The 23036-nt window shown below is 45.4% G+C and overlaps 1 protein-coding gene across 1 annotated transcript in view; it reads right to left on the minus strand.

Moving 5' to 3' along the window:
* RNF213 (ring finger protein 213) overlaps window positions 1-23036 on the minus strand; it is a 119657-nt gene that overhangs the window by 77204 nt on the left and 19417 nt on the right. Inside the window, exons 4-12 of the mRNA XM_068977509.1 lie at window positions 15759-16115; window positions 15346-15468; window positions 14574-14743; window positions 13875-14033; window positions 13346-13548; window positions 5895-6178; window positions 4724-4980; window positions 3314-3511; window positions 6-228 (exon numbers count right to left, since the gene is read on the minus strand). Of these exons, the coding sequence (XP_068833610.1) occupies window positions 6-228; window positions 3314-3511; window positions 4724-4980; window positions 5895-6178; window positions 13346-13548; window positions 13875-14033; window positions 14574-14743; window positions 15346-15468; window positions 15759-16115 (1974 nt within the window). The remainder of the gene's footprint in view (window positions 1-5; window positions 229-3313; window positions 3512-4723; window positions 4981-5894; window positions 6179-13345; window positions 13549-13874; window positions 14034-14573; window positions 14744-15345; window positions 15469-15758; window positions 16116-23036) is intronic.

Below are 23036 nucleotides of genomic sequence, written 5' to 3' on the forward strand. Positions count from 1 at the left end.
CAAACCTCGAGGTTTCTTTGAGAGATTTCCTGAAGTCCGTCCAGACGGTACCAAGTCCCTAGAAGACAGTCCAGGACACGCAGGGGACACTGACTCAGGTAATCGATGAGGTGTTCCATGTAAGGAGCCAAGTTACTCAGAGGAAGCAAACTGAACCAGGATCGGAATAGATACTTATCCACATTCAGCAAATAAATGTTTTTTTCCATTAGCTCGAGTAACTGTTTCCTTATAAGGGAAAATCGGAACAGAAAAAAAGAGCAGCAGTGAGATCAGTAAAAGAAACAAAGTTAATTAAAATTTTTAGAAGGGATCTAGAAAGTTCTGATTTAAAACATAATTGAAATGCCAACAACTCGGTCAAATAAGAAGTAAACAATAATATATCAAGAATTCAGCAACATGGATGAACTCTAAGGACAAGACGCTCAGTGAAATCAGCCACTCACAAAAGAACAAATAATTTGATTCCACTTATGTGAGGTCCCTAGAGAAGTCAGATTAATAGAGACAGACAGCAGAGGAGTGGGGACCAGCGACTGGTGTTGGTGGGAGAATAGGCTACTGATTATCGAGAACACGGTTTCACTTTTACAAGATGGAAGGTTCTGGAGATGAATAGAGGTATTGGTCACACAACAGAGTGAATGTACTTAACACCACTGTTGTGGCGGTATACACTCAAAATGATTAAAATTTTAAATGTAAAATTTACATCATTTTTCAGTGATGTAAAATTGTAGGTTATGCATATTTTACCACAATAATAAAAAAATTCACCAAGAATTAAGCATTTTCAATACATATATATGTATGGGTGAGTCCCTTCACTGTTCACCTGAAACCATCCCCACACTGTTAATCTGCTATACCCCAATACAAAATAAAAAGTTTAAAAAAAAGAATTAAGTATTTTCCAGCTTTATTGAAATATGGCATATAACACTGTAAGTCTAGGGTTGATTTGATACACTTACATCCTGCAAAATGATTACCACAGTAACAATACTTGATACCTGCATCCATTGTGTCGTATAGTTACCATTTCTTTTCTGTATGAGAATCTTTAAGATCTTATCTGTGAGCAACTTTTAAGTAAACAATGTAGTATCAACTAGAATCACTAGGTGGTACATTAGCTCTCCAGAATTAATTTGTCCTCAGAATACTGAAGTTTGTACTGTTTGACAAACATCATCACTTTTCCTTACCTCCCAGCCCTGGGAATCACCATTCAACTCTCTGCTCTTGTGAGTTTCACTTTTCTTCAGATTTCACATATGTGATATTGTGTCTATAGTATTTGCCTTTATCTGCCTTATCCCACTTAGCATAATGCCCTCAAGGTCTATCCATGTTTTGCAAGTGGCAGAATTCCCTTGCTTTCCTGGCTGAATAATATTTCATCATGTATACATATATACGGTGTGTAAATATATACATCATATATATGTATACACACATACACACCAGTTCTTCTTTATCCATTCATTTACTGACAGATGCTTAGGTTGTTTCCACATCTTGGCTATTGTGAATGATGCCGCAATGAACATAGGCTGCAGATATCTCTTTGAGATATTTATTTCATTTCCTTGGGAAATACACCCACAAGTAGGATTGCTGGATATGGCAAAAGCTCTTGGTTTAACTTTTGATGCCATTTTCTATTGTTGGTGTAACAATTTAAGAACTAAGCATGTTGATGCATGATGCCCTGGATTCTACATGAACCCAGTTCAGGGAAGGTCTTTAAATTATTCTGTTCTATAACACTGTCCTGGACACCCAAAAAGATGACAATGTGAAAGAAAATACTGTACAGCAGAGTGCCACAGAACTGACAGAGGTTACAAGAAACACGTGGATAAAGCTTCACTACACACTAAAGGCCACTTTTGCCTGAAAGACACAATATTTTAGACCAGTGTTAATGTTTGTCATTCTCCAGCTAAATTTTTTCTAGACAGTTGGTCTCTAAGATAAATGACCCTTGAAAGTCATTTGAAGTATATATAATTTTATAAATAATCTTAATTTGGCTTTAATTTCAAAAAATTTCAATAATAGTGAGGAAGCAATAATTTAATTTAGCTTGCTCACTGTTTCAATCTCTAAAATCCTACAGGCTAGATCCTATTGGATTGGGGAGAGCAGGTGAGACTTGGAATAGTTTCTTTGACAAAAGACAAAGTAAATGGGGGATGTTATCTGTGCTTTGCAATAACTGCTAATATTAATTTTTGACTGAATTTGTATTTTATATTTAGTTTTTGTACTTAAATTTGATTTACCATTTTCCTTTTACAGACTGTGCTTTCTATGTCTGCTCTAAAAAGTCTTTGCTTACCTCAAAATGGTACTTCACTATGTACCTACAGAGTGCAAAGCCACTGATCTTTTTCAATTCCACTTTCAGGAATTTATCTTGAGGAAATAATTGGACACAGAAAATTAAAAAGACGTGCATCAAAACATGCTTACAAAGCGAATGTGCAGAAACAATCCAAGTGTCCAGGAACAGAGAACTAGCAAAATAAAATTTGCAACACTAAGCAGTCATTACAATAGGTGTGTATTTACTGGCAAAAATAAAATCATTCATACAATTGATATAATACACTGTTAAGTGAAAAAAGAAAGTTGGAAAACAGAATAGAACAGGATAAATGATCTATTATAGAGGCAGGGAGTAGGGGACAATTGGACAAAACCAGACAAAAGGCACAGATTTCCAGACATAGATAAGTGCTAATGACGTAATGTATAACATGATAAATATAATTAACCGTACAGTGGATTATACATAAAAGTTGCTAGGAGAGTAAATCCAAAGAGTTCTCATCAAAAAGGAAATATTTTTTTTCTGTTTCTTTAATTTTGCACCTATGGACGATAGATGTTCACTAAACTTATCACTGGTCATCATTTCATGATGTAAGTCAAATCATTATGCTGTACTTCTTCAACAGTGCTGTACCTTAATTATATCTCAATAAAACTAAGAAAAATAAATAATCTATCTTTTGCGGTTTATTTTTAAACATATAAGCACCCACATATCCACATTTGAACACAACCCTGCAAATACACAGGCCAAAGTGTATGATTATCTCTGTGGTTGCAGGCCATTTTTGTAGTTTTCCATTTCTTGCATGTTTAAAACTTTTTAAAGAAGTAATTTTAAAGGAAGCAATATATTACTTCCATCACTAGAAAGAGAGGTAAGTAGACACTGGAAGTCCACTGGAGATCTTGGAAGCACAGTTATTATTCTAAAATTTACATACACAAGTGCAGGTCCAAAACTTACTGATCTGGTCTTGTTTCCCGAAACTCTGAGAAGGAGATGCCTTCAAGGGCTGCCCAGGTGTCCTCAGGCTGCATGACTGAGCCCTGGGCTGGCGGGGACAGGTCCATGCAGTGGTGCAGCACAGGCAGGACACACACCCAAGAGTCAACCTTTTTGTCCATGCACATTTGGCACAGGTTTACCAAGGACGCTCGCCAGCTAGAAAGGGAACAGAAATGGACGTGAGTCCAGGATGGCCAATGTGAGGCCCACCTGGGGGTCTGACATCCATTAGGGAAGGGACAGCTCCTCACACAGAGGAGGAGAGCACTCTGGGTATTTGACCAGGGAGAAACCTCAGGGCTCACTGGGCACCCAACAAAAGTGTCAGGCACTGAACAGGCCCTCTTGCAGCCCTAGAGCAAACTCCCAAGGGCATCCTTCCATTCTCCATGACAGTGGGAGAAACAGAGGTTCAGAGAGGCTTGTGATCTGCAAAAGGTCCCTGGTGTAGAGCTGGGGCTTGAACACAAGTCATCTAGCAACAGTAAATCTAAATACAAAGCAACTTCTTACATGTAAGTGGGGAGCCTGTGAATAACACATGCCATGTTCCTTACAAACACATGTACGTTTGCCAGCATTTCTCTTCTCTTTCAAAATTTTATTAAATTCTGGACAGGATTTAACTGTATGTTTAAAATTTGTAAAACCAGGAAGCAAGTGTCCATTAAGACTGGCTACTCAGAGAAGGCTACCCAATATTATTCTTGCGTTCAATTCAAACAGCTGCAGAAAAAAGACCTGGGGATCATCAGAGGGTTCTGGGGAGGCATCTCCACCCAGTGAAATATAAGTGCCTTTGGGACAGGCCGCAGCCTCCACACTCCCAGTGCTCCCAGCCCTGTGCAATGGGCACGGCAGTGGCTCCTAAACTGGGAACGACAGTAGCTGAGGCCACAGTGCTTCCACAAACATCTTTGAGTCCAGCTTCATTGTCTTACTATGACCCATTCCCCCCAAACACAGGCCCACAGGGCTAAGACATGATACACCTTGCATGCTTGCACGCTAAGGCGCTTAATTTATGTCCAACTCTTTGCTACCGTATAAATTGCAAGAATACTGGAGTGGGCTTCCATGCCTTCCTCCAAGGGATCTTCCAGACCCAGGGATCAAACCCATGTCTCCTGCATTAGCAGGCAGATTCTTTACCACTGCACCACAGGGGAAGTCCATGATACACCTCAAACCCTCTCAAAAGCAAGTATTCAATAGAATATGTAATAAAATGAAAAACAGTACATAGACTAGAAAAAGGCTAGACTGATAAACACTGAAATGACAATAGTGAGTGGTAAAATTACAGGTCATTTTTTTCTTGTATGTTTTCATCCATTCTATGGCAAGCTCTTATCACACACACACTACCTCTGAGATGGTTCAAGGATGTGTTTCAGGTCCCTGCAAAAGGCATCTGATGATCTGGCATCCGAGTGAAGGAGGTGACAGAGTGAGGCCAGGTCTTTTTCCAGTAAGAGGAAGTCGAATTTTTCCACTAACAAAAGGACAATCATGCCCATTCTCAATTTACTCTTCACCGGGCAGCCTTCAGGCAGGGGGTCCCCACTGGTTTCCAGAAATGGTGCCATTTTCTTTGTCAAACACTCCCATAGGTGCTTCCTGACCTGGTCCCAGGAAAAAAGGAAAATGCATAACCATGGTGTTGAACCCACCAGAGGTGTCAGGACCTGCCCGTCACTGAGCTTTGTTTCCTGTGAGCTGGGTAGGGCCCTGAGGAATGAGGGGCAGGGAAATCTCTGGGGAGGAGTCATCCTCTACCTGCCTCCCCACTAAACCCTGAGCATCCCCTTGCCCCGGGACTTTGGGAGGTACCACCAGTGGTACATCCAGAGGCCTCAGCATGCTGGAGAGGATCTCAGGTTGGGGTCCTGAGCCTTGTAAGAGTTCACTAGTCATCTCAGATGTGGCTCCAGGCCTGTGTCAAAAATGCTTAAGCCATAGCACACAGTAGCTGGAGATGCCGTGGAGGAGGATGCCAGTCTTCTTGTCGTGGAGGGAAAGGGCAGGTGAGGAGGTAGGACCAGTAGGGGGCAGGTGAGGAGGCGGGACCAGGTAGTGGAGGGGAAGGGTGGGACCAGTAATGGAGGTGGGTCTAGAGGAGTTGAAACTGAAAGTGTTAGTCCCTCAGTCGTGTCCTACGCTCTGTGACCCCATGGACTGTAGCCTGCCAAGCTCCTCGGTCCATGGGATTTTCTTGGCAAGAAAACTGGAGTGGGTTGTCATTCCCTTCTCCAGGGGATCTTCCCAACCCCAGGACTGAACCCAGGTTTCCTGCAATGCAGGCAGATTCTTTACCCTCTGAGCTGCCAGGGAAGCTCTGGTGAGGATGTGGGAGGAGTCAAAAAATGAGGAGGACAAAGAATTCCCTAGAGGTGGCACTAGGAGACAAGAGGCTGAAATAGCCTGCCCCCATCCATCCCCATCCACTGAGTCTTGGAGTCGTCTGGCCACTAGATGGTGAGGTGACGCTGAACGCCCAGGAGACAGAAAAGGGAGATGTTGCTGACACCCCTACTACCTGCTTCTCTTCATACTGTAGAGCAATCCATGGCTGTTCTTCTCCTTCATAGATCATGGGCACACGAATGACAGAATAGAACTGCTGGAACTGGGTGAAAAAGTTCTTTAAATTGATGGCATTCCAGGTTTCAAGAATGCTGAAGATGCGATCCAGCATGACGGCAGCTGAGATCTCCTTCCCTTTCACCAACTGTCTCCTCGTACCGTCTGTTACACGATCCACCAATCTCTGAACTGTCCCAGGGGGCTTCATACAAATTATATCATCGTACTGATGCCAATCTAAGAGTAAAGAGAATATTATACTTAGGGGCATTGAAACCCACTAGACCTGAACACTCCACCCTGGAAGGTTGATCTTGACCAGAAGAAACATGAAGGAATCAAAGAAGGGAAAGAAGGAGCCAAAGAAGAGAAGAAAAAAAGGAAAATTACAGAACGTGGTAAACAGAACGCAGCCAGCACTCACTCCAGCTGGGCACCCAGCCGCAGATGAGCAACGTGGGGCCTGACCTCAGAGGTAGCACAGATGTTTAGGACAAGTAACCAAGACACCCTGCAACTACCCTGAAAGTACTTGAAACATGCCTTTGTTGAACTAGATGGCTCAGCATACTTGGTACGTGAGTTCCTTAGAAAATTACCACATGAAGGTCAAAAATTTCATACTGAAACTGCATCACTCACTAGGAACTGTGCACCATTTTGGTATATTACTTGGTGCAAGGGCTCATTTCCTCTGTCCTGGGAACAGTGGTAACCACAGCAGGCAAAACAGTACTCAACATGGGGCAAGGGTTGAACTCATGCTTGCTCATATAACCATCTGAAATGATGTGAGTGCAGACCTAGAAAACCCAGGAAAATCAATTGCCAACTAATTAGAAGGCAAAGAGGTCAGTAAGACACCAGAGGCAACACAAGTGCATAAAAATAGCCATGAAATCAGAAAGTCAAGCCTCTGAACAAGCCTCCTGCTTCTTGTTGCCCATCCTGTTGTCTTTGCTGGAAGGCCCTGCTCACACATCCCTGCCCCATCCCAGTCCTGCCCAACGATAACTCGGGATCACTATTTGGATCTGACCTCAAGCATCAGCTCCTGCGGAAGCTTTCCCTGCTCTAAACATTCTTCCAGAGAAAAGGTGAGTGAAAGCTGCTGGCCTGCGATGGCTAGTGCCATGGAGGTGGGGGGAGTGCCAGTCAGGGTCTTGGGCATGGGACACCCTCGACCCCAGGACAGTGGGGCAGGGAGGGACATTAATGGTCTTGGTCTCAAAGAATCCACTAGAAGATTAGAAATAAAATATTTAAGTTCCAACCTCATAGAGAAAAGAGAAAAAATCCAAAAGCTAGAAAAAGTACAAAAAAGAACAAGGAAAACAAGGTAGATAGAAAGATAAGGTAATTTGTCAAAAGTGAGTCTTCCATTGATAGTCAAAGTTCATGCCAATGGGTTAAATTCATCCATTAAAGATGATCAGACTGGGAATTCCCTGGTGGTCCAGTGGTTAGGACTCCACACTTCCACTGCAGAGACCATAGGTTCAATCCTTAGTCTGGGAACGAAGATTCCCCCAAGTTGCACAGTAAAGTCCCCTGCCCCCAACCCACCCCCTCCCCCCCAACAAAAACCCAAACCAACTAAAGTTCAGCAAAACAGGGATGTGGCTGTAACAGCTGAATCTGAGAGAAAACTGAGGAGTTGGGACAAAAGCAAAGAGGCTGAGAGGGTGGGTGAGGAACAGACACAGCAGAGTCAGTTTCAGGCAAAACACAGCACAAGGCAAAAGACACTGGAACAGACAGACTGCCAGTGACGGCTGTTTCTGCCACCAGCACACACACCTCCCCTCTGGTCTCCCTGCATCACGGGGCGGAGCCCAGAGCCTCCATTTTGCCTGCCTTCAACAGTGGCTTCTACCAATGAGAGTGCTCACAGGAGGCTTAGAAGGAGGAAGAGGGGTGGGAAGACATCTCTCTGTTTACTGGGATTCAGTTCAGTTCAGTCACTCAGTCGTGTCTGACTCTTTGTGACCCCATGAATCACAGCACGCCAGGCCTCCCTGTCCATCATCAACTCCAGGAGTTCACTCAGACTCACGTCCATCGAGTCAGTGATGCCATCCAGCCATCTCATCCTCTGTCGTCCCCTTCTCCTCCTGCCTCCAATCCCTCCCAGCATCAGAATCTTTTCCAATGAGTCAACTCTTCACATGAGGTGGCCAAAGTACTGGAGTTTCAGCTTTAGCATCATTCTTTCCAAAGAAATCCCAGGGCTGATCTCCTTCAGAATGGACTGGTTGGATCTCCTTGCAGTACAAGGGACTCTCAAGGGTCTTTTCCAACACCACAGTTCAAAAGCATCAATTCTTCGGTGCTCAGCCTTCTTCACAGTCCAACTCTCACATCCATACATGACTACTGGAAAAACCATAGCCTTGACTAGATGGACCTTAGTCGGCAAAGTAATGTCTCTGCTTTTGAATATGCTGTCTAAGTTGATCATAACTTTTCTTCCAAGGAGTAAGCGTCTTTTAATTTCATGGCTGCAGTCACCATCTGCAGTGATTTTGGAGCCCCCAAAAATAAAGTCTGACACTGTTTCCACTGTTTCCCCATCTATTTCCCATGAAGTGATGGGACCAGATGCCATGATCCTCGTTTTCTGAATGTTTAGCTTTAAGCCAACTTTTTCACTCTCCTCTTTTACTTTTATCAAGAGGCTTTTTAGTTCCTCTTCACTTTCTGCCATAAGGGTGGTGTCATCTGCATATCTGAGGTTATTGATATACAATTGCACTCATCTCACATGCTAGTAAAGTAATGCTCAAAATCCTCCAAGCCAGGCTTCAGCAATACGTGAATCGTGAACTTCCTGATGTTCAAGCTGGTTTTAGAAAAGGCAGAGGAACCAGAGATCAAATTGCCAACATCCGCTGGATCATGGAAAAAGCAAGAGAGTTCCTGAAAAACATCTATTTCTGCTTTATTGACTATGCCAAAGCCTTTGACTGTGTGGATCACAATAAAGTGTGGAAAATTCTTCAAGAGATGGGAATACCAGACCACCTGACCTGCCTCTTGAGAAACCTGTATGGAGGTCAGGAAGCAACAGTTAGAACTGGACATGGAACAACAGACTGGTTCCTAATAGGAAAAGGAGTACGTCAAGGCTGTATATTGTCACCCTGCTTATTTAACTTCTATGCAAAGTACATCACGAGAAACGCTGGACTGGAAGAAACACAAGCTGGAATCAAGATTGCCAGGACAAATATCAATAACCTCAGATATGCAGATGACACCACCCTTATGGCAGAAAGTGAAGAGGAACTAAAAAGCCTCTTGATGAAAGTAAAAGAGGAGAGTGAAAAAGTTGGCTTAAAGCTAAACATTCAGAAAACGAAGATCATGGTATCCGGTCCCATCACTTCATGGGAAATAGATGGGGAAACAGTGGAAACAGTGTCAGACTTTATTTTTGGGGGCTCCAAAATCACTGAAGATGGTGATTGCAGCCATGAAATTAAAAGATGCTTACTGCTTGGAAGGAAAGTTATGACCAACCTAGATAGCATATTAAAAAGCAGAGACATTACTTTGCCAACTAAGGTCCGTCTAGTCAAGGCTATGGTTTTTCCTGTGGTTATGTATGGATGTGAGAGTTGGACTGTGAAGAAGGCTGAGCACCGAAGAATTGATGCTTTTGAACTGTGGTGTTGGAAAATACTCTGGAGTCCCTTGTACTGCAAGGAGATCCAACCAGTCCATTCTGAAGGAGATCAGCCCTGGGATTTCTTTGGAAAGAATGATGCTAAAGCTGAAACTCCAGTACTTTGGCCACCTCATGTGAAGAGTTGACTCATTGGAAAAGACTCTGATGCTGGGAGGGATTGGGGGCAGGAGGAGAAGGGGACAACAGAGGATGAGGTGGCTGGATGGCATCACTGACTCGATGGACGTGAGTCTGAGTGAACTCCGGGAGTTGGTGATGGACAGGGAGGGCTGGTGTGCTGCAATTCATGGGGTCGCAAAGAGTCGGACACGATTGAGCGACTGAACTGAGCTGAGGCCATGGGAGAGATTGATATCTGAAGCCTATTTGCAAGGAGAATGTTTATGGCAAAGGAGTTTACTGAATTTAGGGCTTGGAAATAATTAGAACAGTTAGAGGTTAAAGATTTAAGGAATGTTGTGAAGTTAGCATATTTTACTATAGCTTATAGAGGTTGGGAATTTTTAGAGACACTATAGCTAGAAGCCTTTTTAAGAGATAGTGAGCTCAGGATGTTAGGGGCAAACAGGACTTAGGAAGATTAGTAAACTGAGGAATTTAGCATGAGTTACGATGTAATCACAAGTTAACTATAGGACACATTAGAGGAGGTAGATAATAGATGATAAGGTTAATTCAGAGAGAATCACTGAAGCAGGAACTCTGTTTGAGGAGCAACAATGATTTATGGAGATAATAAATCTGGGAGAGGGGGAACTGAAAATGTCAAACCTCTGGCCTAATGTTTTTGTAAAATTATAAAAGAGAATCTTAAACGGAATAAACAGGCAGTCCATGGAAAATTGAGAGGCTGTGTCATTTCTCTCGCCAAGACCGTTCACCTCTTCAGGCTGAATCCCTGACTGCTGGAGTTGGACTCCGGCACTTTCCTCAATCAACAAAATTCCAGTGCCTTCCAGACACTCCTCACAAATCATGGATGATGTTAGGGGCTGGGGCACTCCTCCACCTGGGTCCAAGAAGTGACCTCCAGACCCTCAGAAGCCAACAAAGGCCCTCCTTGGCCTTCCAATTAGCCCTTCCATTGGTTATTATGACTCACCTCCTTCCTGCTTAAAGTGCCCAATTTAACCCAAGCAACCCAGGTACCATCTTCCAGGGAGCTCTAAGGTCAGTCTACCAGCAGAACATCTAAATAGGACAGCCCACACAAAGAAGTAACCAAAGTGCCCATGGACTTTTGCAACAAGGAAGGAAAAGTTCTAACACCGATTTCTTTTTAAAAGCTGGAAAAATGTAATTACTAAAAAACTCAGACTTCCCTGGTGGTCCAGTGGTAAAGAATCCATGTACCTATATAGAAGACACATGTTCAATCACTGTTATCGGAAGATTCCACGTGCCACGGAGCAACCAAGCCCATGCACCTCAACTACTGAAGCCCACGAACCCTAATGCCCATCTTCTGCAACAAGAGAAGTCCCTGCAGTGAGAAGCCCAAGCACAGCAACTAGAAAGTAGCCCCCGCTTGCCACAACTAGACAAAGTCTATGCAGCATTGAAGATCCAGAGTGAAAAAAAAAAAAAAGAAAAACTCTATTTAGTACAATATCATGATTAAGAAAACATCTAAAAAATAAAGTTGTTTGGCAATTCCGAGTTAACTCTCCAACTTAAAAATCTGTGTAATGAACAGTCCATACAACTCAATCAAAAAACAAACAACACAATCAAAAAATGGGCAGAAGACTTAATAGACACTTATTCAAATAAGACATACAGAGGGTCAATAGGCATATGAAAAGATGCTCAACATCACTAATTATTAGAGGAATGCAAATCAAAACTACAATGAAGTATCACCTCACACTGGTCAGAGTGGTCATTATCAAAAAGTCAACAGATAAATGCTAGAGAGGGTGTAAAGAAAAGGGAATCCTCCTGCACTGTTGATGGGAATGTAAACTGGTGCAGCCACTATGGAAAACAGTATGGAGGCTCCTCAAAAAACTAAAAATAGAGCTACCCTATAATCCAGCAATCCTACTTCTAGGCATATATTCACAAAACATGAAAACTCTATTTTAAAAGGATACATGCACCCTAATGTTATTTACAATAGCCCAGCATGAAAGCAACCTAGGTGTCCATCAACAGATGAATGGATAGAGAAGACATGATATACACACATACACACATATACACACTGGAATGTTACTCAGTCATTAAAAAAGAATGAAATATTGCCATATGCAGCAACTGGATGGACCTAGACATTATCATATTAAGTCACACAGAGAAAGACAAATATTATATGATATCACTTATATGTGGAATCAAAAAATAATACAAATTAATTTATTTACAAAACAGAAACAGATTCACACACAAAGTAAACCAACATGATTACCAATTGGGAAAGTAGGTGGGGGGAGGATAAATTAGGTGTAGGGTTAAGAGGTACATACCTATATATAAACAGGTAAGCAACAAGGATTTAATGTAATAGCACAGGGAAATATATTCAATATCTTGTAATAAGCTAATAAAGGAAAAAATCTGAAAAAAATAAATAACTGAATAATTTTGCTGTACACCTGAAGCTAACACAACAACTAACTATACTTCAATAAAAGAAAGAAAGAAGAAAAGAAAATCTTTTTAATGGACTTTAAAATGCCTGTCTCTGTATTAAAAAGTGCATCTCTATCTGGTTTGACAGCTTAAGTACCAGGAACCAGCCAGATAAAATCTGAAGTGACTAAGGCGGTGCTTCTTAAATAAAAGCAAATGAGACCTGCCATCCCAAATCACTACCATGTCTTCTGCAAAGACTAGTTTAGCACCAGCTCTTGTCTAATGAGGGGTCATCTCAAGCATGGAAACAGCCAGTTTGGATCATCCAGCAAGTGCAGGGCAAAGTCAAAAAGGATCATGGGACTCTGCAATCAGCCCATATAGAAGAGAGCCTTGTAAAGGCAGGCAATTGAGTCAACACTTGGGCACATTTAAGAAGGGAACATGACTAGTTTCTTCTGTCTTTGGGCTAATTCAAAATAATCAAGCATCTGCCCCACTGACCTCTACTGCCGTCAGACACCCAACAGAGATCCCTGCCACGGGCAGCTTCAATGGCAAAGACCCCTCCAGATGATTGCATCAAGTCACTCCCAGCTTTCAATTCTGCCTAGCTGAGGCCCCAGACATCAGAGAGCAGAAACCAGCCAGCCCTGCTGTGCTCCATCCAAACTCCTAACCTACAGAAGTAATGAATACAAAAAAACTGTTTTATGCACCCCCCAAAAACAAACAAAATAAAACACCTGGTCTTGGTGACAGACTGGTCCATCTCTAAAGCTGACAGATGAATCTTTTTAAACAAGAACTTTAATATTAAGTAGGCTTTATCTAATAGTAGCTCAGATGGTAAAGAATCACGGCTGCCTCTCCATGTCCCAATCCTCTCACTTCTCAGCGGATCCACCCTCTCTCCTTTCCCTTAGAAAATGTCCACTACCTTGTTTACTCTTGTGAGTGCTTAAGTTAAACTGATCAGAAGCATGCTGCCAAGCTCAGGCTTAGAAAACATAAAGCCGGGAGGAACGATAGGGCCAATGCCAAGCAAAGAAGACCCACAGACGACAAAGAAAGCCTTTGTTCCAGAGAGGAACGTCCAGCCTCAGAGGCTGATCGATCAAGAGTCTTCGGCTTACCTCCAGAGTGCAGAAGGGAAGATTTCACTCGCAGACAGCGGTTCACGTGCTCGCCTTTCTTTGCCTGTTCTTTGTAGATGAACTCATACTCCACAGAGTTCTTGCCTCGGCAGATAACGTACTTGTAAGGAATGGGTTTATCCACGTACTGCTTGGAAATGGTGGTGCTGCCTTCAATGAGGGACCCGTTCTCATGTAAGTCTCTGTGAATAAACAGGACAGCAGCTGGTTATGTGAAAATTTTCTCCCAGAAATGTTCATTCTCAAACACAACATGGAGTGCAGACCTGATGCTATAAATCTATGCTGGAAGAAGGGATGCTTCTAGAACAAGGCTTACTTCCACACGGAGACAGAAAGACCAAGATGAAGTATGACAAAGAACTGCATTATAGGGAAGAGTTTTTTGAAATATTCATCTTTCAAAAGTTCTAAGAATTAATCAACTTGATCAGAATTATGATTTCAATATATTTCAAAGACTGGACATTCTGTACATTTCCTTATGGGCCAACTGGGATATACTTACTTGCTGTAGTGCATTTCACAAACATTATGATTCCATGCAGGCTTCCCGAGTTCTTTTCCGCCCCTAACATATACTTTGTGTTGATCAGGGTTGAATCCAAAATGTTTAGAAATGATTGCATGGAAGTACACCATGATTCCTTCCGCAGAGCTCAGCATGCTGGGGGAAAGTCACATAGGAAACCACTGATTAGATCTGGCCTCTCTACTCCCTGCCCACACACACATGCAGGCTCACATGTGCACACACGATCTTGTTTCTGGGCGTGCACTAACACACACCCTAGCAAAGTGCAAGAGAGCCCACACTTCAGACAGACTGCCCACCATGTGGGTCCCCTTGACTCTCCCTCTATGGTGGAGAAGGACAGTGGGCACAGGGTGGGGTGATCTCTGCACAGCTCCAAAGAGCTGGGGATGGTGGGAGGGGGTGACTGAGTCTGGGGCATGACTGCCTCTCTCCTGACTTCTGTAAGGTCCATGCTGCTCCAGGTCCCCAGAGACCATGTGATGGTGCATTTCAGCCAATCAAGGAATTGGGGCAGGTGCCCCTCCCCTGCCTACCTCCTGAGCATTGCTCTTTGCCCTGCGAGTCAACAAAAAGGCAGCCTGGGAATCTCCTCTGGGGTGGCGTGGCCCTTTCCAGCCCCAGTGCTGGGTGGGGGCCAGGCCTGCGCCTCCCTGAGCCAGTTGCACCCACCTCTCCTTAGCTCGCTGTGTGCTCTGGTTCCTTTGCTCCTTCTCATTTTTCACAGGGGCTGCATTATTTCCGTTATTCCCCTCTGGCTTCTTTAGGTTCTTTGGCTTGGCTTTCTCATTATCACCTGTTTTCCCTCCAGGAACAGCCGTCTGGTCCTTGGTTGCAATTTCCTGGAACAGGCACCCAAACCCCAACCTTTATACCAGGCTCCATTCTTGCCCCCAACATAGGACGCTTGTCACAGTTGCCAGACTGGTCATATCCCTTCCCTGCTCAGAACCTTCAAACGGCTTCTGATCTACCCACCACAGGCTCCAAGGACTCCTGTCCCAACATTGTTAACTCCAGCCCTAACCCTGGCCTCTCTTCCCTTCACCTGCTCTTGGGAGAAGCAGCTTTCCTGCTGACCCCTAAACAAGCCCACCACACTATCCCTTGGGGCCTTTGCATGTCCCCAGATAGGCACGTGGCTTGCCTGTCACTCTGAGTTCTCCTTGGAGAGGCCCTGACTGGTACCCACTTCAGTCCCTTGCCCTACTTCTCTCCAGGGCACTTCGCACAGTCTGGCTTTTCACGTCTTTCTCCCCACTAGAATGTGAGCTCCCAAAGGCAGGAACTGGTCTCATTCATGGCTATACCCCCAGCACCTAACACATATTTACCAAATGATTAAGCTGTGGAAGGAACGGAACTAAAAGGAGCAGCCCATGGGATGGACAGCAAGGATGAGGGCGTCCTGGAAAGGCGACCAGGCAGGCATGAGATGCTTTACCTGGCGGTGGTCTCGGGAAGCAGGGACGCTTGTGGGCGGCTCTTTCGCTTCCTCAGTCCTACGTTTAACATCTTTCTCAGCTCCTTCCACTGAACCAGCTGGCTCAGCTGCAGCATCACTTTCCTGGAAGAAATAAAGCCCCAAAACATTAGGGCCAAAATGACAAAATGCCCAGGGAAACTTGGACTCAGTGGCATAAGGGTCAGCCTCTGCCACCAGCCCAGGAACAGGGGTCAGCAGCTCAGGGTAGAGGCATAGCCCCTCCCACAGCCCCCCTCCCAGGAAGCAAGTCCCAGTGGACTCCCTTCCCAGACAGTGAAGTGTTGTCAGAACCACACTGCACAGCAAGGTGTTGAGACATGGCAGGCCTACCCTGGTCATCACTCCCCTAACTCACCCCAGACCTAACTCACCCTAGAAGCAGGAGCCCTGGCCAGCTGCCCAGTGGTCTGCAGCTCTTTCCTGGGCTTGGAGGTGTCCACCTTTGGCTCAGGCAACAGGAGCTCCTGGGCAGTATCCTTCTCCTTAGGAGAGCCTTCACTGGCAGAAGTGGGGAGATCTTCGCCCGAGAGGGCTCCTCCCAGAGTCTGGTCCTGAGGTGCCGGGCTGCTCAGAGACTCAGTGCCCATGGCTGCTTCTGCCTCTCCTGCAGCCTCGCCTTGAAGAGGGTGCCCCATAGCCTCCAGTGGTATTTTGCCCACACTTGGAGGCTCGCCTGGCTGGTGTGTGGGACTATCCTGCTGAGTTGGGCTTTGGCATGGAGCTGTGTCCTGGAGCCCAGAGTCTGCAAGCGAACTCAGACTACAGGGCTCCAATGAGGATGAGGACAAGGAATCCAACTCTGCAGATGTGGAAGCATCCTTCCAATTACTTTTCTTCCTTTTACTCCTTCTACGCCGCTAAACAGAAAAAGAGACACTCATTATGTTTCTCAGGTTTTCTATACTCTCACCAAAGGTTTCCTCCAATTTCCTTTCCATTTCTGAAGTATGTCAATCATAGCTCATCCCAGCCACCTTACAACTACTAAATCTGCCATTCCTATCTCTTGGAAAGAATGAAACTGGGCACAAAGTGAATGGGGGTGGTGAACAGAGTTGAGGGACAAGTGGGGAGCAGTGATGGTCACACACTTTGCTTTGCCCAATCCAAGCTGAGACCCTCATGTGGAATCCCTTCCAACAAGGAGGGCCCTGTAAAGACGGCTTTCAAATGTTAGAAAGTATGCACAGGCCTGACATGTCACACTCTTATATGGTGTGTATTACAGACAAAATAGACATGCAAAAATGAGCAGAAGCCTAAAGCTGTTCCTCCCTGCACTTGCACTGGCACATTATGCTTCTGCCTGCAGATCCTCACTCAAAGGCAAGAATCCTCAGCTTCGGAATCAGAGACAAGCTTGTAGAAGCAGTTGTGACAGGCCCTTGCGAGGACCCCGAAGGGCTGAACGCCCTGCATGCATGGCAATCTTGGTCTGCAGCACAATACTGATTAGTTCATTAAGTGCCAGTAACCTATGACCCTCCCTGCCACTGAAGCCCAGTGTGGGCCTAGGGCTTGGCATCTTGCCCCTTGCCTGGGGTCAGTCCTCGGGAGAGGGAGATGGAAGACCTTGGGGTTTATCTGCACATGGGGTGGGACATCTTGTTCTGGGTCAGCTTCCAGATTTTCTCCAAGAAACCCGACCAAACTTCCAGCCCATCTGCTTGAAACAAGCAGCACAAAGCACAGGTTGCCCTGAATGGCAATTTCCCAGTCTGACATCGACACCAGCTAACACTATGGAGGAAAGAAGGAAGGTCATTCAAGGCGGCCACATCCCTAACTTCCAGGGCATATGGATCTCTGAAGGTCTGGCCAACACACTGGTGGTGACTCAGCTCATCTGGGGGACCTCAGGTTCTGCATTTCCATGGTGCTGCTGCCAGTCCAGGCTTGCTCTGTAAGCACTAGCAGCAAGCAGCTCCCCACTCCAGGCACCAGCATCTCCATTAGCTTTCCTGGTGGTCCTGAAGGGCAGCCTCACTGGGAACCACAGATCAGACCAGCAGGAAGCTGTATGCAGACCCCACAGCCCCAGGCCCTTTGCGGATTCTCCTCCTTTTTGAAGGCATGGCTGGCTTAAATTAAGTCACCTGTGCTGATTTACCAAAAGGAACCTGGAACTCTGTCCTAAGCACAAGGAACAAGAAAGTAAGATGAGTTCTTCCCCCATAAAACTGATGGTTTACTGGGAGAGAAAGACTAAAAACAGATGGTTTTAGCTTGTTAGTAGGACTTGGAGGCTTCCAGCGAAGAGGTGCAGGTTGAGTCTGAAAGTCACTGACAGCCAAGAAGGCAGTTTCATCAATTGGCAAAGATTACTGGGACCTGTGCATCTGAACGTGGCCAAAGCCACAGGCTACCTTCTAGGTTGACCGGCCCACCCAGAATCAAAGCTTATGCTTGGCCAGAAGACCCCACATGACTGGCCTTCACAGTCTGTCAACCTCATCCTACCCTAGTCCTGCCCTGGCCTCCAGCATCAATTCTGTATTTTACTTTCTGTACTTTAGGATGTTTTGGCATTTGGGGGCACCTTGCTCATCCTGGAGAGACTGCCCCTCCCAGGGCTACTAATACCCAGAGAGAGGGGGTGACTCCCCACAAGCACATTTTTCATCTGCCAATCAACCAACATGGAGCTCCTTCCTCCACCCACGGCCCACCTCCTTTATCAAACTCTCCCTCCAAGCCAACATTTCCAGCTCCAAATCACCACAGGGCCAAGTACAGGACATCCAGACCACCCTACAGCCCAGAATCCACCAAGAGCATTCACACTCAATTCTGAACCTCCTCAAACATGCCTGCCCTGCCCCACAAGGCAGGCTCAGGGCCACTTTCTCCCCTTGCTCCTTCTAGCTCCCTTGCAGCCCTTCAGGCATGGCCCCTCCTCCTGGGAGCTGTGAGGAACGCTGACCTCCCATGTCATCGCTAGTCCCACAGTCAGGGCGCCGCGGGCTTCTGGTTCGCTCTTTCGCCAGACACCTCCTTCACTTTTCACTCTGTCCTCGGCCCCACATCCCTCGACAGACCACCTGGACACTCCCAGTAGAAAGCAAACCTACGCAGCCCTGCACTTGCTTTATTTTGTTCCTCAGAAACCATCAACTAAACGCCTTTTATTTTCTCTTCCCTCCAGGAAGGAAGGCTCTGTGTTCTTCACTGCTGCATCCACAGTGTCTGGAAGCATCCCTGAGCCCCGGTAGGTGCCTAAATGCTTATATCTCATTATATAAATTCCTCAGAAAGTCCCATGTCTCCCTGCAGCACCGGCATGTTCCCTCTGCCCCAGGACACACCCACCTGTCAGGTCTGTGATCAGACCCAAAAACAAAGGGTTTTCTATCAAACTATTAGTGAAATGAAAATGCAAACTACAATGAGACATCACCTCACACCAGCCAGAATGGCTGTCATTAAAAAAAAATCCACAAACAATAAACTCTGAAGACGGGTGGAGAAAGGGAACCCTCCTACACTGTCGGCAGGAATATAAATTGGTACAGCCACTATGGAGAGCAGCATGGAGGTTCCTTACACTAAAAACAGAGCTACCATATGATCCTGCAATCCCACTCCTGGGCATAAATCTGGCGAAAAACATGATCCGAATGGAAAAATGCACCCATGTTGATTGTGGTACTGTTTACAATAGAGAAGACATGGAAGCAACCTAACGTCTGTTAACAGAGGAATGGATAAAAAAAGCTGTGTTACATACATAGAATGGAATATTACTCAGCCATTAAAAAGAATGCAATAATGCCATTTGCAGCAACATGGATGGATCTAGAGAGCGTCGTACTGAATGAAGTAAGTTAGACAGAGAAGGAGAAATATCATGTGGCATCCCTTATACATCGAATCTAAAAAGAAACGATACAAAGGAACTTACTTACGAAATAGGAAGAGACTTAGAAAACGAACTTATGATTGCCAGGGTGAAGGGAGAGTAGTTTGGTATGGTCATGTACGCACTGCTATGTTTAAAATGGACAGCCAATAAGGACCTATTGTATAGCACATGGAACTCTGCTCAATGTTATGCGGCAGCCTGGATGGGAGAGGAGTTTGGGGGAGAATGGACACATGTATATGGATGGCTGAGTCCCTTCACTATTCACCTGAAATTATCACAACATTTGTTAACTGGCTTTACCACAATATAAAATAAAAAGTTCAAAAGAAAAAAAAAGAGTTTTGACATCTGATTTGCAATTTGCCTTTCTGCTCTTTATCTCACTTTCTCCTTTTTTTTTAATCCCTATTCGATTGTGCTTTTTATAAGGTGCTTCAAAACCCTTGGAATAAGATTCAGATTTCACACAGGCAACTTAGTTCTCTCAATACACATCAATGGGGCCACATGAGTGTCTGGCCCCTCACAGGTCTATAGGCAAGGCACAAGGCTAAACTTTTCCTTGACAAACATCAAGTCTCTATATACATGTTACATATTTATGTATTCCTCATTACTATGGTCTGTCACTCTGAACTCATTAGTCAGGAATATGTACACTAAAACTAAGCACTACTGATTAGGAATCCAGACCTGGGTCACAACCTCTGGGTGTGGGCAGTGGATGGGGGTGGTTGGCAGGAGACCCCAATACTTCTGATGATGTCTTTGTTGACAATGGATGGTAGGGGATGAGTATCCACTAGGATAATCCTGCATCTGTGTCATAGATACTCTGCAGGGTGGGTGTAATATTTAATTAAAACATTTGTTAAGTGCAGAGTTTATTGACTTGGAAGGGATGCTAGAGAACTTTCTGGGGACTGACTGTTCTGTCACTGGATCGGGTAGGGGTCACAAAGCTGTACACACAGCAGAACAAATCCAGGGGGTTCTACCCTGAAGGCCTGTGCATTTCATTCAATACCAATTATACCTCAGTTCAAAGGCTGTAGACCAGCTCTAAATGCATACATAAAGGCTACTCCTATTTCTGGCTAGAGAGAATTAGTGAGAAAAAAGTAACAGTTTGCTACTTCTTGGAGGGAAGGTGGGTTAGTCAGAATACATGTCTGATTTTATATTTTATAATGAGCGTCCTCAGAGAGCAGAGAGATCTCAGTTTTGGGAGGGCAAGGTGGCCTTGTTCACTCGCCTGAATACCGGGTCAGGAGCACACGGAGGGGTGGGGTGTGTGCTGTGGACCCTGAAAAGGCACGTATAGCAGGAAATGAGGGTGACAGGTAAGAACACTGACCAGTTGGACAGAAAGTCTGTGAAGGTTTTGACAAAGACTGGAGGGTTGGAGGCTAAGTGGGCCTGCAGCTCTGCCCAAACTCCCAGGGGTCCTCTGCCTCATTCTGCACTGACAGTGACTGGGACAGAGTAGGATAGTTAGTTTAGGAGTCACTCTAGGGGATTAAGAATGTAAAAGGAATTTTACGGGAGTTTGGGAAACTGTTGTAGGATAATGACTACTCAAGAAAAGAATCCAGTAACCTAGCAACAATCTACAGTATGTTGAAGGAAGACCAAGCATCCAAGCATCAGGCACACTCAGGCCACAAGTTCTGATAATTAAAACACAAGACAGTAGATATGGGATCCGAATCTTGTTACATGAAAGGGAGTTAACAGTCCTTGAAGAGTAGCATTTTGTAGCCAAGACAGGAACATAGGTGAAGGGGGACAGAAACTAAGTGAAAGAGGACATTATACTGAAACTTAACCAAGCCCAAGCTCATTCTCCTGGCTGCACTGACAGGTCAGTAAATCGGGAGCTGAGTTGTTAGAACAAGGAATAATGATTTTAATCGGAAAGTTAGCAGACTGAGAAGATGGCAGCCTAGGGTCTCAAAAAGCCATCTTACCACAGTTCAAATTCAGGCTCCTTTTATACACAAGAAGGGCGGGGGGGAGGAGCCCACTTAGGCACTGACCAATGGCTGAGTGCTAAGGTTCGCTGGTTTGACACGTGCTAAGTTGCTTCAGTCGTCCCACTCTTTGCAACCCTGTGGACTGTAGCCCACCAGGCTCCTCTGTCCATGGGATTCTCCAGGCAAGAATACTGGAGCGGCTTGCCATGCCCTCCCCCAGGGGATCTTCCCAACCCAGGGACTGAACCCACGTCTCTTCTGTCTCCTGCACGGATAGGCAGGTTCTTTACCACTAGCGCCACAGTCCCTGGTTGACAGCTGCTCACTAACAGTCACTTGTTTCGGGGAGGGGCCCACTTTGACATTGAACAGTGGCTGAGCAGGACCACTAACTGGTCCCTGATCGACAGTTGCTCATTTTGGGGGAGGGGGAAAGCACTGAGGCACCAACCAATGACTGAGTGGGGCTGCTATAGCTCCTGCCTGCCTCACCACTACTCCACCTTGAGTAGAAAGGCGCGACGCCAGAAAGCAGCCAGGTCTGAAGAAGTACCTGGTGGCCCTCACAGTGTCCTCCAGCTCTCAGTGGAGTGAGATGCCCAAGCAGCAGAGACTGCGGTCAATGGGATGGCAGTCTAAGGTGGCAGGCGCCATGGGCTCAGCCCACTGCTCACTTCAGTGGTCAGATCATGACAATGAGATGACCTGGGAGCTGGTGTCCCCAGAGCAGAGCTTCCACCTGTCCACTTTCACAGTAGATGGCTTCCCAGGTGGCACTGGTGGTAAAGAACCTGCCTGCCAATGCAAGAGACATGAGAGATATGGGTTCCATCCCTGGGTCTGGAAGATCCCTTGGAGGAGGGCATGGCAACTCACTCCAGTATTCTTGCTTGGAGAATCCCTTGGACAGAGGAGCCTGGTTGGCTATAGTCCATAGCGTCACAAAGAGTCAGACATGACTGAGGTGACTTAGCATGCACGCATGGGTGGCAGGTACAGGGTCCCTTCTGGTGGGCTAGTGGGCTAGGCGTGGCTGCCTAGAAAGGTGTGATAGAGCAGTTCCTGCTTTAAGGGCACCAGGGAGAGAGGAGGGAAGAGCCCAACACACTTTGGGTTCCAGTTTGGGCTGGGGAGGCTGCTATTACAAAACCTGAGATGAATTGCCATATTTTAGTATATGTTACCACCCTTTTGCTAACATGCATATGATTTAAAGAAAGCCATGATAGTCCCAGTTAGACCATATAGAGTCAAAGGAAGAACTAATATAATCCTTGATATCTACTCAAAAAGGAGGAAGAAGGTGGTCTTCTCCCCTCTCCACTTTTGCTTTGATTATAAAATGAAGCTCTCTTTGTTCTTGGGGTGACGCTACCTTGCCTGCCTGCTTGTATCTGTCATAAGTGTCCTAGGCTAATAAATTCATTCTTTGTCTATCACTTTGCCTCACCGTGAATAATTTCAGTGATGAGACAAAAGAACCTGAGCTTCAGTAGGTCCTGACACAAGGTGAGGGGTTTTAATGAAAAGACAGTGGGTTTGGACCTCTCTCGTGGTCCAGTGGTAAAGAATCCACCTGCCGATGCAGAAGATGCAGGTTTGATCCCTGGTCCAGGAAGATTCCCTATGCCGAGTGGAAACTAAGCCTGTGTGCCGTAACTACTGAAGCCCACACACCTAGAGCCTGTGTTCACAACAGCGAAGCCACCACGATGAGAAGCCCACGCACCTCAACAGAGCAGCCACTGCTTGCCACAACTAGAGAAAGCCCTCACAGCAACAAAGACCCAGGGCAGCTGATTAAAAAA

The sequence above is a fragment of the Capricornis sumatraensis genome, chromosome 8 (assembly GCF_032405125.1).
Source record: "Capricornis sumatraensis isolate serow.1 chromosome 8, serow.2, whole genome shotgun sequence".
NCBI lineage: Eukaryota > Metazoa > Chordata > Mammalia > Artiodactyla > Bovidae > Capricornis > Capricornis sumatraensis.